Here is a 13763-nt window from a genome sequence, read left to right as displayed (position 1 = left end):
CCACCTGCCCCATCTCCTCTGCTATGCAGGGTCATCCCTCACATTAAAATTCTTGTATTTCAGGGTTTTCAAATGGCTTAACAACTTCTAATGAGCCGTACAGCTCTACCACCTTCCCAGGGAGAGGGAGGAGATGCTCAGGGCATAAATGGCTGGGTAAATCAGGCTGGACGGGTGAAACTCTCATAGGTATAAACGTGGAGATTTACATCTCTGGAAAAAGAGAAGCCTTTCGGGGTGCCCTGGGCTCTGCTTGCACCTCTCCAGGTACCTGGGTCTCCTGCAACAGATGCTCAGTGCTCAGGGTGGCTCAAATCTTTCATAAAAATAACCCCCCAAACGCCCGGGGTACCCCGAAACGACCTGCTGCTTCTGGAGACGGAGGCCTAGACCAGCCCTTACCCCTCCCAACCCCGGCCACAGGCGAGTGCAGGCTCCACTCTGCAAGGAGAAAGGGACGAAGAGGAAGATGATGATGGTTTTCTCTAAAGCCGAGAGGAGAGGAGGAGCGCGGCGTGCAGACAGACAGCCGGGGAGCAAGGGGACGGAGCCTCCCTGACAAGTCCAGACGCGAATGGAAACTCTGAGTCATCGGTAGGTTTTGTGGGAAGAAAAACCTGCTAATGTGATCCAGCTAATCCGATATAAAAAAAAAAAGCGCTCCTTGCTGCCGCTGAGGTGGAACAGGATCCACGGGGAACGGGCAGCCCAGTCCGGGGGGGAAATACAACCTGGGTGACAGAGAGGATGGTGGCGCATCACCAGAGGCGAGGGGGGCACGTGCCAGCATGCCCAGGGCTTGCTCCTCCGTCTTCCCCGAGCACCACGGTGCCGGGGCTGCCCGTCTTGGAGCAGGGGCTGCCCCAGCCCTTCTCCACAGGGCTGGTGGCTTCAGCCGCCTGGAAGCCAAGGGGCGCATCAGGAGCGGGTTGGAGAGGCTCAGGGTGGAGCCACGGCAAGTTTTACCATCCACCCTGCTTGGGAACAGGGCCCCATACTGCTTCCCCCCTCTTCTAGCTCCTGCTGGCTAATGAGATCCTTAGAAACGCAGAAAAAAAAAAATGCACCATGAAAGCAAGAAGCCGGGTCCTTAAACCAACAGAAAAAGAAAGAAAATATAGATATTTTAAACATTGACACAATCCAGCCTCCTGTGTCCAGGCTACAGCTAGAGGTCAAGAAACTGCCTCAGACCAAGAGTCACCCAATTTCTGCAGATAAGGCTCCTCAGAAGCCGCACATGGCGACCAGCCTAAACCAATGCTCAAATTGTCTTTCATAACAACAACTACTGGTCCAGGGCCCTAACTGAGCACTTACCTAAGGGTTACATTCGCCAGAGAGAAACTGCACGGTCGTCGGGAAGAGATTTGACTGTATCTGCAGAGGTCAACCAATCTATGCAAAAGATCACGGCGGAGGAGGGAGATTCTGTGGCATAATGCAAAGATTTTGCCTGCAGGTGACGCAGCAGCCAATGCCATTTTTCAAAGAAAAAACGGCATCCATCACAACAAAACCAGCAGAGGAAAACAACAGAAAGAGGGGGGGACGCAGATGATTGAAATATTTAAATCTGGTCACATAAGTGCAAGACCAAGCAATTTAACACTGTTTTCAATCACTTTTTTTAAAAAAAAAAAAGAAAAAGGTTTGATTAGTGCTTGTTTCAGTAAGTTTTGTTGCAAGGTTTCTCCCCCCGTGCAGCTGAACTGTGCATCCCCAAGAATAAGCTTTAATTACATGAAAATATGCGTGTGAAATCACGAAGGTGGAACATTAGGGCTCAAACCTCCAATTAGGAGTTAATGGTATCAAAGCTGGAATCACGCGAACACTTTACCCCAACTTTAGAAATGCAGAACAAGATATAAAGAAGAGGCGGAGAAGGTGGTGCGCAACAGCTTCAGGCAGAAGCCTTGCACTTGCTGGATGGAAAATCGTCAAGGAAAACACATTAGCAGCACAATAACTTATTTTTAATGTAAAGCTGTTAGGAAAACACAATTATATGCTTCATTTATACTGAAAGATATAAGCCAACTTATGGTAAAAGCATTTAGAGCTCCTTTTGTAAAAAAACGGATGAGCACAAAGGTAATAGGGAGAAAGTGTGCACCTAGAGGGGATAACGCTCCCCCACCACTGCGCGCTCCTGCTCGGCCGGCCTGCATGCAGCAGCACAGTGGTCCTCACCTCCCACTCCTTGCGCCCAGCAGCAGAGAGATGCAAGGTGAAGGCAGGATGAAAATGGAGATTTTTCTTCAAATGCTGCAGAAATACCATGACGATGACAACAACCACCAGGAAAAAAAGCCGGCAGCGCCCATTCTGACAACCGGCAAAAGGAGGGCCCTGAAAGAGCTCTGCAAGGGTTAGAGGTGCTCTCCCCGCTGCCCCGGCACGAGCAGCGGGCACGTGCTCTGGGAGCTATAGGGCGCTCCGGTCTGCTACAAGCAAAATACAATTTATCAACAGAATGGTTTCTCCATTGTGGATGCGCAAACTGATCCCGGTGCCTGTTGCAAGCTCAGAGGTACAGAGCGAGACCAGAGCTGGTCGTGTATTTACCCCGTTATGGCAGTGTAACACGCAATAGGCTTTAGACCGCTGATTTAGGGGACAATGTTTATAAGTGATTTGAACCACTGTAAATAAATCAGAGAAATTTGCAAAATTTTCATCCTGAGTTTTGTTCTTTTGAAGCCTCCTTTGCTACCGCGGCTTTCAGGGGTCAGGCCCTTGACAAGGTTATGCAGAAGTGGCCCTAACAAAGACATTCTAATATACAAGCCAGACCAATCTTCAAAATATCTCAATTGTTCCAAAAACAACCAGATTAAAGCCTTCCCTCTGTGCACACAGAGAGAACAACAATTTCTGTGAATGGACGGACATTCATGATTTAGCTCCCAATTGCTGACTTAAAGCCCAAGGCAAAACGGAGCTTCAAACGCTTTCTGCTGTGCAACCCATCAAAGATCGCTCTGCCGAACGCAGGGTTGTCTCACTGAGTAGCTCAAACACTGTTCAGAGGAAGCCCTTGCCCATATTCAGGGCCTAACAAAAAAAAAAAAATCCACATTTGCAAATCAACAGGAGCTGCCTGCCAAATGAGAATGAAATGGGCCCCAAATTAAAAATTTGCCTGACTTTGTTCCCCATCCAAAAATCCTCCATCTCTAAAGGAAGATTTATGCTACTTCAAAACAGAGTTGGCTTAGAAAGTAGAAGGGAAAAGAATATATTTTATCTTCCAGAATGGCAAAGCAGTTCTGGAACGATGAAAAAGGGACCGTGTTTATCACTGCAATGTACAATTTATGGTAAAAGTCAAAACAAAACAGAATGTTCCACAGAAATGTATTCGCTACATCGACCCGGGCTCATACCAGCAGCTCAGATCCCATTTCTGAAGGGCTCTTAAAAGAAGAAGAGAGCATTTGTTGCAGATTAATACTCATCTCATGACTAGTAGATTTTTAATTATCCATAATTTATGATGGCGTATTAGCAAAATAGTTTTTGTCCATTTAGCAGCGTAAAAGGCAAGACGCAGGGTGTGTTTGGAGATGCAAAACCACAGAGCCCTATTAGAAAAATTTGGGACAAGTTTTGATAGTGCTGTTGAATCCTACAGCAATGCTACAGGCTTAAAAGGGCTCCCCAGCACGTATCTCCCATTAGCTGCCAGAGGTTCCCTAGGACCACGGGCACTCCCAGCGTCACAGCAGTGTGCTTGCTCTGCAAGGATTAGGTATTCCCAGGCTGGGTCCTCCTCCTCCCCATCAATCACTGCCCTAAGTGGAAATCAGGCATCGTGCTAACCAAGTCTGATCATCGATACCCCAGAAGCAACTAAGAAGAATTTATACTTAAATTTCTTTCTGCAGGAAGAATAGAAAGACGTTAATGCACTCCCCAGAGTTGCCCCTAGGGAGGAGGGAGCAGGATTATGCCTCGTGCATCACAGCACAGCATCACTGAATACACTGCGTGAAAGCGCACGCGGTGCCGTGCTCAGGCAGGATTCCTGCTGTATGCCTCCCTTGCAAAAGCAATTTTGCCTGGGCTAAGAATGAAAAACTCCCTCCTGTACTTTGTGGACTCAGATTTTAAGAGCTGGGAAAATCCTTTCGTGCTGGTATATCAGACAGCACATTAAATCATGTTGCTAAAGCTCTGCTAAGAGCAGAACGAGCCCCTGTGTTACTAAACTGCATGCTTCCCCCCCCCCCCGCCATGGTTTACTTATTGTGAAACACAAATGCAAAGGGACTTCCTAGAGTTTCAGTGGGAAAAATACCCAAGTTTTCATGAAGCAACTGTGGGAATGTGAAAACATCCCACCACAGCCCAACAATCCCCTTACGTGGTGCAGGAACGCGTTGCCTTGCCCCCGTAACACCATCACGACACCCAGGCAGCAGCGAGACACCGTGAAAGCTCCACTTCCCCAGCAAGGGAGCAGGAGCGGGGGTCTGCAGCGGGTACCAATGTCCCAGGAGAAAACGCCAGAGGGGTAGAAAAAGAGGCTTTAAACCCAGATTTAAAAGAGGAATCCAAAACGGAGGTAGGTGCTCCCTTCAGCAGGGCTCAGGTGGCCACTGACAGAGACGGGTGTCACAGTTTGGAACAAAGGCTCCTTGCAGAGACGGTCCCGCTTTCAGCTGAACCCCCCCAGTCCCCCATGGCCGCTGTGCAGATACAACCTAATGCACAAACAGCGTTTCTTCTGTGCAGTCCCAGCGACGGAGCAGGTCCTGGATCCGGCCCATGGGAAGGAGGCGAGGGGCTAGCACCCCGGCGTGGGAAATGCTTGCTGCAGTGTGCCCTTAGGGAGGCTTTCAGGTGGCTCCGGGAAGGTGTCACTCCTTATCGTTCCTGCACCTTGGGGTGAGCCCAGTGCAACCCTAAAAATCCTGCCAAGGAGCGTCACTCCTCCAGGCTGTGAGTGGCAGCTCCCAGGGCACCGGGAAGGTTGGGGTTGGCTCCTCTTCCCACGTGCCATGGCAAGCCGCTCCGTACGAGGCCACCCATGATGGCGACTGGTTTACGTGGGGAGTCCTCTTCCCCTGCTCCGATGCCACCAGCACACCCGATGCACAACAACTCCTCACCAGATGCAGTCAGCAGAGGGGAAGGCTCCTTCTCACGCTGCCTGCCAGGGCACAAGGGACCCCATTCTCCACCCACGGGTGTCCAGCCCCTTGCTCCCCCCCAGTGGCCAGTCCTTTGAGGAAAAACAGGGATGCTCCAGAAGCAGTTAAAGAAAGGGTGCAAACGCCCCGCTTCGGGGGAGGCCTCAGCTGAACGTACGCTCCCATTTCATCACCCCCCTAAACATCCCTTGTCCTTTTAAAAATGGAAATGCCGATACCCGATAGGACCCTCTGTGGCTGCAAAGAGAAACTGTGACTTATTGCAGCGCGCAGGCGAGGTCGGAGACCTCATGATAACAATATGATGTTCAGTAAGTGCACAAAACAATTGCATTAACATTTCAGGACGCTTTGGGCTAAAGCGCATCTCCCCAGCACGCTTGCTGGTGAGGGCCGTGCGGGCAGAGCTCTGCCGTGCTCTCAGCAAGTTATCTATACACAGTGACACTGCACGCTCCTTCCTGGCTTCTCTGCCTCCCCCTAAATAAATAAATAAACAAAGAAGCCCTTCAGGAAAAAAAAGCCGAACCTGAACAGAACAAGTCCTTTAAATCAAAGGGCTTTAAAGCTCCTCCATAAACCCAGTGAAGCAGAAGGACAGCGAAGAGCCTGCAAGCACCCCTTGTCCAGGTCCTTCCTAGAGCTGGATTTCATCTGGGATACCTGCATGTGATCATGGAAGAACAACTGATTTTTCCACTCCACCCTACCCTGCTCTGTAGCTCTTTAAAGTGGAAATGTTTTGGGGCAAACACTGTCTTAGCCCAGCTCTGGACTGAGCCACCGGCACCTGACAGGAGCGATGGGGTTGGGACCGGTGTGAGTTTTTGGAGTTTCCCAGAGGGTCCCATGCGGCTCCGAGGAAGCAGGTGTGCTCAGACAGCGCTCTCCATAGCAGGCACAAGATAACAGCATGTTGGTGGCAATCCTCAGCCACATGCCACCCCACGCCACCGGAGAAGTTCTCCAAAGCAAAGTCTGCAAAGGCGGCAGGCAACACCGCTGCCCGCTCCACACCGGGCCGCATTGTGTACTGAAGTTACGACCGTTATACCTGCATTCGGTCAGGAAAATAAAGTCAACCGATTTAATCTCTGGCTTTGTTCCAACAGCCTCATCCCACAGACAAATGTGCACCGCTGCGCATAAGCAAATGACATTTGATAACTCGGAAAAGAAGACAAAAAAAAAAAAAAAGAAAAAAAAAAGAGAGAGCCCTGAATAGCAGAAAAGGGTAAGTCACTTCCTTTCTTCCTCCCGCTGCCTTCAGGTCCTCCGTAGCAGTGACAACAGCAGCATCTGGTGGCAGTGGTCAGTACCTGGGGTGCTCCTCTCCAGTGTCCCATCCACCCTGGCCAGCCCCAAAACGCACCCACTCCTTCTCCCAGGCTGCGCTCGCTGGAGCCCCACGAGAGGCGATTTCCTCCAGCCTCCCCGTCCCCAGCACCGCGCGACGGCAAGGATCCACCGACCAATGGCACCACCTAATCCGGGACTAATCTCAGGGATTCAGGCCACGGCTGAGCTGACGACGTGGGGCCTCGTGCGCCCCAAGGCTTGGGCAGGCACTGCCGGGGGGATGCCGGGACCGCGCAGACCCGCTGCGAGGGCCTGCAGCGCTGCCTGCACGACTGCGAGTCCCAGCTCCCGCCCGAAAAACTAGAAGGCAAACCAAATCATGTTCACATCTAAGAACTCCCTGGTAAAATCAAGTTCCTAAAGCCAGCAGGATTCGGGGGCTGCTGCAGCTCCCAGGGCACACGCTCGCGTGATCCCAGACTTTCAGCTTTTGCACACTTTATCAGCTGACGTTTCAGCCGCATGGATGACCTGCTCCCTGGTGACCCATCCCTCGTTAGTATTTTAAGAGAATATTTAGTATTTTAAGAGTGACGGCAATACTAATAAAACAGTTTGAAACTAGCAGCATCTGAGTACAGAAACAATCAATTTAAGTTGTTTCCTTTCAGCATAATCAGGCATCTCAAAATAAATGAGAACTATTAGGTTTGCTACAACTTAATAAAAAGAAATAAATAACCCAAATGACAGAGAACAGTTAAATACATATATTGATACATAAAGATTAATTTGCAGCATCTGGGAAGCCGCACAGGTTTCCCTCTGCTTGTTTCCAAAGAATTTGATCCCGAAGTATCACAACAGCGAGATGAGCTGAGGGCATCCTGAGCTGCAGTCCCAATGCAGGACAGCATTTTCTCCCTTTATTAATGTTTTTCAATGCAATTACCCGAATTTGGCCCAGGAGGACACAGCCAGGGTTATGCCTCGGAGCTTATCGCGACAATCCTCCCTCCCTCCGAAGGGCTCTGCTTCCTACGGCTTTGTTGCCGAAACATCAGCGCTATTTACCTACACGCGAGGAAGGCGAGACTCGCAGGGAACCCTGTATCCCTGGCGTACGAAGGCGATACTTGCAGAGAACTCTGTACCCCCGAAGTACAGCATCCATCCCTTTCACTTCGTCTTCTCTCGGATGAAGGAAATTTCCCATGGCACGTCCGGTGCCCTCCAATATCCCCCCGCGGATCCCTCCCTCGTTACAAGAAGAGGGTGTTTTGCCTCGCAGCTGCAGCGAGCGGGGGAAATGTAGGTTCGGGAGCCTTCCTGGCCGTGCTGCGGCTCTGGGGGAACGGAGGCACCCCAAACGCGGGGCTGGGCGCTGCACCTGCCCGGAGCATCAGGGCCGGGGGAGCGCGGGCAGTTGGGTGCCGGAGGCCGGGGGCAGAGCTCGGGAGGTGCCGCGGATCCCAGCCCAGCGCAGCCTCGCAAAGAAGGTGCAAAACAACCCAGCGAACAACAACGACAAAAGTGCTCGACAACAAGCCCAAGAGCGAACACCCCGCGGACACCGCTTCGGGCCAAACGCTCCCGCACGGAAAACACGCGCTAAACTCCCCCACCACCCACCCACCCCCCGCTCCGAGCGAGCCCACGAACAAACAGCCCCAAAGAGCCGCCCTCGCCCCGGAGCGCTTCTCCCCCCCGGGCGCCCCGGCGAGCAGCGCCCCGGCCGCGGGCTCCTCCCGGCCCGCACCCCCGCGCCCCCGCCGGCGGGGCCGCACCGCGGCGGCCCGCGGACCCGACGGCTCTCCCCGCACCGCTTCCAGACCACTTTCAAAATTCCCTCCCGCAGGAGCCGGGCGCCGCCGGCACTTTCCTCCCCCACCCCAACCCCCCCCCACCCCCCCCCTACACACTTCACGCCGAGAAGTTGCGGGACGCGCCGAGCGAAGCCGCCCGGGCAGCCCCCGCCGGGCACCGCCGCTCGCTTCCCGCCCCCCCCACCCCCGCCCCGGTACCTTGTTGCAGTGATAATAATCCAGCGGCCCGAGGCAAGTGGGGTCGGCGCCGGGCAGGGAGCCCACGGCGGTGGGGGCGGAGGGGTAAAACCTAACGTCCATGCCGGGGCTGCGGGCGGCGGCAGGCGGGGGCTCCAGCGGACATGGACCCGGCTGCGGCGGCGGCGGTGCCTCTGGCGCGGGGGGCGGGGAGAGGGCGGGCGGCGGCCCCCGGCCCGCCCCGCTCCGCACCGCACCGCCCCGCGCCGGGGCCGCTATTGTTCGCGGCGGGGCAGGGCGGCTCCCCCCGGCGGCCGGGCACCCCCCCCCGGCGGCCGGGCACCCCCCTCGCCCCGCTGTGGGTGCTGCGGAACGGCGGGGCGGCGGGGCTGGAGCCCGGGGAGGGGAGCGGGACGCCCCCCCCCCGCCACCCCCAGCCCACCCGGGGAGGGAGGGACGGCTGCCACCGCCGCCGGGCACCGGGAGCGACAGCGGCTCCCGCTGCCTGGCCGGGGACCCCCTCACGCCTCCTCTGCCCGCAGCCCTCACCGATACACCGCCCGCTTCTGCCCTCCTCCCGGCACAGGACGGTGCCAAGCAGCTTTCCCTCCCCGTGCTGCCCACCCCCTGAAGCAGGGCCATGATCCACCCTAGCCCCCACTCCACCACCCAGACCTCACTTCTCAAAGGCCTGTGTCTCCCCACTCCCTCTCCCACCCGGGAGAGAAAACCCCGTCTCAGCCTCTGCCACTGGTGTTGCCTTCCTGCTCCCCAAGGCATGGAGACCTACGGCCTCCCGCCACTCCAGGCTGCCGGGCTTTCTGCACCTCCCCATCTTTGTAGAGCCCACTGTTGGCGAGGCAGCACCCATCCATGGCCAAGAGCCTCCCTGCCATCCCTCTCTGGCTCCCCATGGACAGGGTCGAGCAGGGCAGGCCGGCACGGAAAGCCATGGTGGTGAAGAAGGGTGCTCCGAGGTGGAGAGGTGGTGGTGAAGAAGGATGCTCCGAGGTGGAGAGGCTGAGCAGCCCTGGGGCGTGTGGGGTGATCCCCTTTCTGCCACGGCACCACGGGGTCCGCGCTCTCCCGCTCCCTTCCTCAACAGACCCCTTAGAAAACCAGCCCAGTGGAAGATAATATTATATATGGAGCGGTTGGCAGTACGTTATTCCATTCCCAGATACATCGAGGTACCACAAGCGATCCATATGCTCACAGACAGCTAGGACAGGGCTGACACAGTCAGTCTTCTAGCAAATCTCCGATGAAAATGCCCTTTTTTTTTTCCCTTAAACATCATGACTATGAAGGAACATTTGGAACATGCAACCTACAGGACTCTCTGTAGCTGAAAAACTGAGCTAAATAAATGCTGAGTTCTTCCACAAGCCCCTTTCATTGCAAGAGTGTGCCCAGCTCCTGCCAACTGCCTGAGGGGGGAGGCGGGCTGGGGTTTCGAGGGAATGCCAGCTCCGGGAATCAAGTGATTATGTAAAAATCGTAGCTCTCATTTAAATTAAAAACAAGCTTTTAGCCCTCATGATGGTGGAAGAAATTGATTTGAGGATAAAAATTGATTTGGGCACAAAAACTACTCCACATTTATTATTATTTTTCAAACCGTATGATTTTTCTGGAGAATCATCATCGATCCTTCTGTGTTTAGCAGCGAAGCAGGTCAGCTTGCGGGAGTTCTCCACGAGGCGAGCTGCTCCGAGGGCTCCCCATCAAAGGCGTTTTAGAGACGTGTAATATTTTGCATTACAACTTTGAAGATCTGCGTTCAACGGATCTGCGCTCTTCCCGATTTGCACACATCCAGAAAGGGCTGGTTCTCCTCCCTCCCTGTTTCAGCAAATACTGAACTGACATGGCAAATTATTAGAGCTTCATTATTTTTGTAAAACCCTCCCAAGTAGAGTGACTAGTATATTATGAAGTATAAATAATTAAAACTAAACGAGAGTTGTCAAAATAATGGAACAAAGTGTATTTTATGATGCATTATTCTGGCTCGTTTATACACAAATTTCAGTAATTAGTAAGCAACCTCTGAGTCATTAGTATAAATTAGCAAGGTTTTACTGTATTATTATCTTTATTAATTATCATAATTATTATATTTCATATATTGTGGAGTCATTGCTAGCAGCTTTACTGTTAAGGATGAATTGGCTTTTTTGCTTAAAGCAGGATTTAATTCTGTTGTTTCCTACAAAAATTAACATATTTTGTCACCAAACTTGCAGCGTCCCCCCAGCAGATACAACAGATACAATCCGTGCCGGAGACACTACAACAGTCCCATTCAAACCATTTTAAAAGCTTGTCTTTTCCAAACGAAGCACCGTTTTCTTAATGCCTCCTCAGATCCCCGGGCACAAGATTTACAACAATCATCCCTGTCAAACTTTGCACATTCATCCGCCTTCATTAGACCTCAAACAGAGACGGCTCTGAAAAACCCGTTGTCACAAAGTGTTATTGCTATTAATATCCATAAATGCTTTTTTTTTACATATACATGCAAAGGGAAGCTGGCAGAGGAAATGCTCTTCATCAGACAACTGTTCTTACAGCTCACCTCGCGTCTTCGGTGTTTCTACTCGTCAGACTGTCAGGAGAAGATAACCTGGTGGAGCTGAGCACCAGCCGGCTTCCCGGCACGACCCCTGACCAGGGCCTGGAGAGTGACACGGCACGAGGTGCCCCCAGCCTCTGCGGTGCTCTGCCCCTGCACCAGCAGCTCCCGCTGCGCCGGAGGGACCTGCCCGGGCTCCCCACGTGTTCAGGGAGCCTCCGACTTGTACCTGCTGTTAAATCCTGCTTCAGCCTGGTTTTTTACCCATGTTTCAATGTATTTCATCCCTTGTGGCCGTTTGGTGTCTGTCCCATGGAGCCAGTGGGAGTCTACAAGGAGATGCAGATTTGTCTGAACTCTTGCTCTCCTCTAGCGCCTTGGTGCCCTTCTCCGCACAGGACCAACACTATACAACCTCTCCCCATCAAGGCAGAGGGATTCATGGTGCAGACCACCTTCCTGGCGGGCGTAGAACCCACAGTACAGCCCACCCGAGCAGCATGGGCTGGCCAGACCGCCCCGAGGGGACTGCAGAGGTACAACCAGCGCTGGCCAAGTTTCCGATGAGGATGGCTGCATCTCCTGAGCTCCACGCCAGACGGTGTGCGCACACGGCGGGTGCGCTCCTGCCGTGTCACCCACATCTGGATTGCAGCAGAGCTTAGGAAGGAGCAGGGTGTCCTCATGCCCCTGGGAGGTCTCTCTTTGGGATCTCTGTTGTCTAAATGGAAGGAGCTGAATGAATTCAGGCATCTACTAGGTTTTTCCCAAGTGGGGGAATTTCCTGTGCATGGGTTTGAATGCAGGTATCTAAATTCCACCCAGACCCCACTTTTTGGTATCTATCCTGCCTCTGAGTCTTTCCCAGCAGGTCAGAGAGAAAGCAGCCTCTCCTTTTTCAGAGCTGGTGATAGTGGAAGGAAGAGTGAGCATCCTTTAAAAACCCAGCTCCGCAGGAGCCAGTGGAGCAGGGGGATGTTGAGCCTCACAATGACAACATGCTTGTTCTTCTCTACCGATGCCCTCATTGTACGGGTCTTACCTGCCAGCCCCAGAGACTCAGCTCACTCTGCATTAAATATCACCAGCTGAGCAAAGAGCATCCCATCAGTGCAAAGGGTTGCAGGGATCAGCCCCAGCCCATGGGCCTGTTATTGGCACCAATATAACCTGTAGGAATTATTCAGGTCAGTTAGGCCTCAAAGCACCTTCCTTGGTGGATGTCTCACTGCAAGGAGATCTAGGGCAGGGGGAAAATAAAGGCCAAACCTCCAGGCAGGTGGAGTGTACTCACCTCCCAGTACCACGCAGGGCCACTGCAGGCACAGATCTGACCGCAGGGCTGGGACAGAGGCTTTCCCCCTCCGTGGTGTGCCATGGCTCAGCTTCAGCAAAGCTGGGTGGTGTCCTTTGTAGGGTGCCAAAGGGGACGGGGAGAGGTGGTGCAGACCCTCAGCAGAGAAGCTGTTTTCACATGGCTCAATGGATCAGCCATCAATCAGCAAAACACCCTCTGGATCCACAAATAGAGGACGAAGGAAAAAAAATGAGTCAAGGCCTTGTGCTTTGGCCAAGCGTCAAAAGGCAAGGGGGATGGGTCCGGGATGGGTCCAGGATGGCTGAAGGGACAGCAAAGCCAGCGATACGAGCCGAGCTGCAGCATTCACAGGCCAAGCAGCTAAACACAACTGAAAAGATGCTGTTCTTTTCACAACTGGCTCCTCACAAAACCCAGAATATTTTTAGTCGCTTTGGCCAGGTCATTGAAAGAGGAGCTCCAAACATGACAACTCACATTTCATGCCTAACATTAGCCCTCCAACAGAAACAGCAGAGTGTGATTATCTCCGCAATCCCATTTAAGCCACACAGGCTCCTCACAAAGAAGAGAAAACTCTACAATGAGTATTTCTAAATATTAGGCTAAACCTGAACAGTCATAATTTCAAAGGCACCTTACAGAAGCAGGAAAACTGTCTGAATCTGTCAGGTTTGTTATTTGTTTCAGAGCAGTCCTCCTCCTCTCAACACGTCATCTAAAATGCCTGCTGAAATTATTTTTAAGATAATTTAGCACAACACAGTTTATTACTTTAAAATACTGGTATCATTTTTCCACTGTATTACGCAGCTATACTTTGACATTTTAGTCTTATCCCCAGTTTATGTCTGAGAACTATTTAATTCAGGGCTACACTCCTCATGCCTGCTAGGAAGTATATAGATCTCTAAATATTCAGTAGTTGCATTGGTCATAAAAATGCTGAACAAATGGATAAAACCAATTGCCAATAAACACAATGCAAATGTGTACATTAAAATGCAATGAAATTGGATTAATTAAATCCACATTGCATCTGGATTTACATGTAACACAAAACAAAATTAAATGCAACTCAAGAGCTTCCTATTACTTTAAAACGGGTCTGACAGAAAGTGTGTTCGCTTACCTGCGTGGGCTCTGGGTCAGGAACTGTGCTAGTAAATAAAAACATCCATGATCTAGATAAGCCAGATTTGACCCACAAATCAAGGTTATGAATTTGGCATTTCATGTCATTTAAAGTTGAATGTAAAATTGCGTCTCTGCTAACAAAACAGATGGTATTAGGCCTTCTTTTTGGCATTGGGTTTTGGTACCTGTCCAAAAAATCTTGACATCCTTTAAATGCAGCTATTTAACCACCTGTCACTTTGCTTTAGATGCCCATTGAATTT

General features: G+C 52.0%; 1 protein-coding gene across 2 annotated transcripts in view; it reads right to left on the bottom strand.

Moving 5' to 3' along the window:
- Nucleotides 1-8723, bottom strand: part of TOX2 (TOX high mobility group box family member 2) — a 152877-nt gene extending 144154 nt beyond the window's left edge. The window contains exon 1 of one of the 2 annotated variants that reach the window (XM_064465801.1): nucleotides 8486-8723. In XM_064465801.1, coding sequence (XP_064321871.1) covers nucleotides 8486-8587 — 102 coding nt within the window. In that variant the 5' untranslated portion in view covers nucleotides 8588-8723. The remainder of the gene's footprint in view (nucleotides 1-8485) is intronic. The other variant, XM_064465800.1, reaches the window with a different exon arrangement.
- Nucleotides 8724-13763: the final 5040 nt, after the last annotated feature.

This window comes from Phalacrocorax carbo, chromosome 14 (genome assembly GCF_963921805.1).
Source record: "Phalacrocorax carbo chromosome 14, bPhaCar2.1, whole genome shotgun sequence".
In the NCBI taxonomy this organism is placed as follows: Eukaryota; Metazoa; Chordata; class Aves; order Suliformes; family Phalacrocoracidae; genus Phalacrocorax; species Phalacrocorax carbo.
This window is presented reverse-complemented; position numbering and strand designations above follow the sequence as displayed.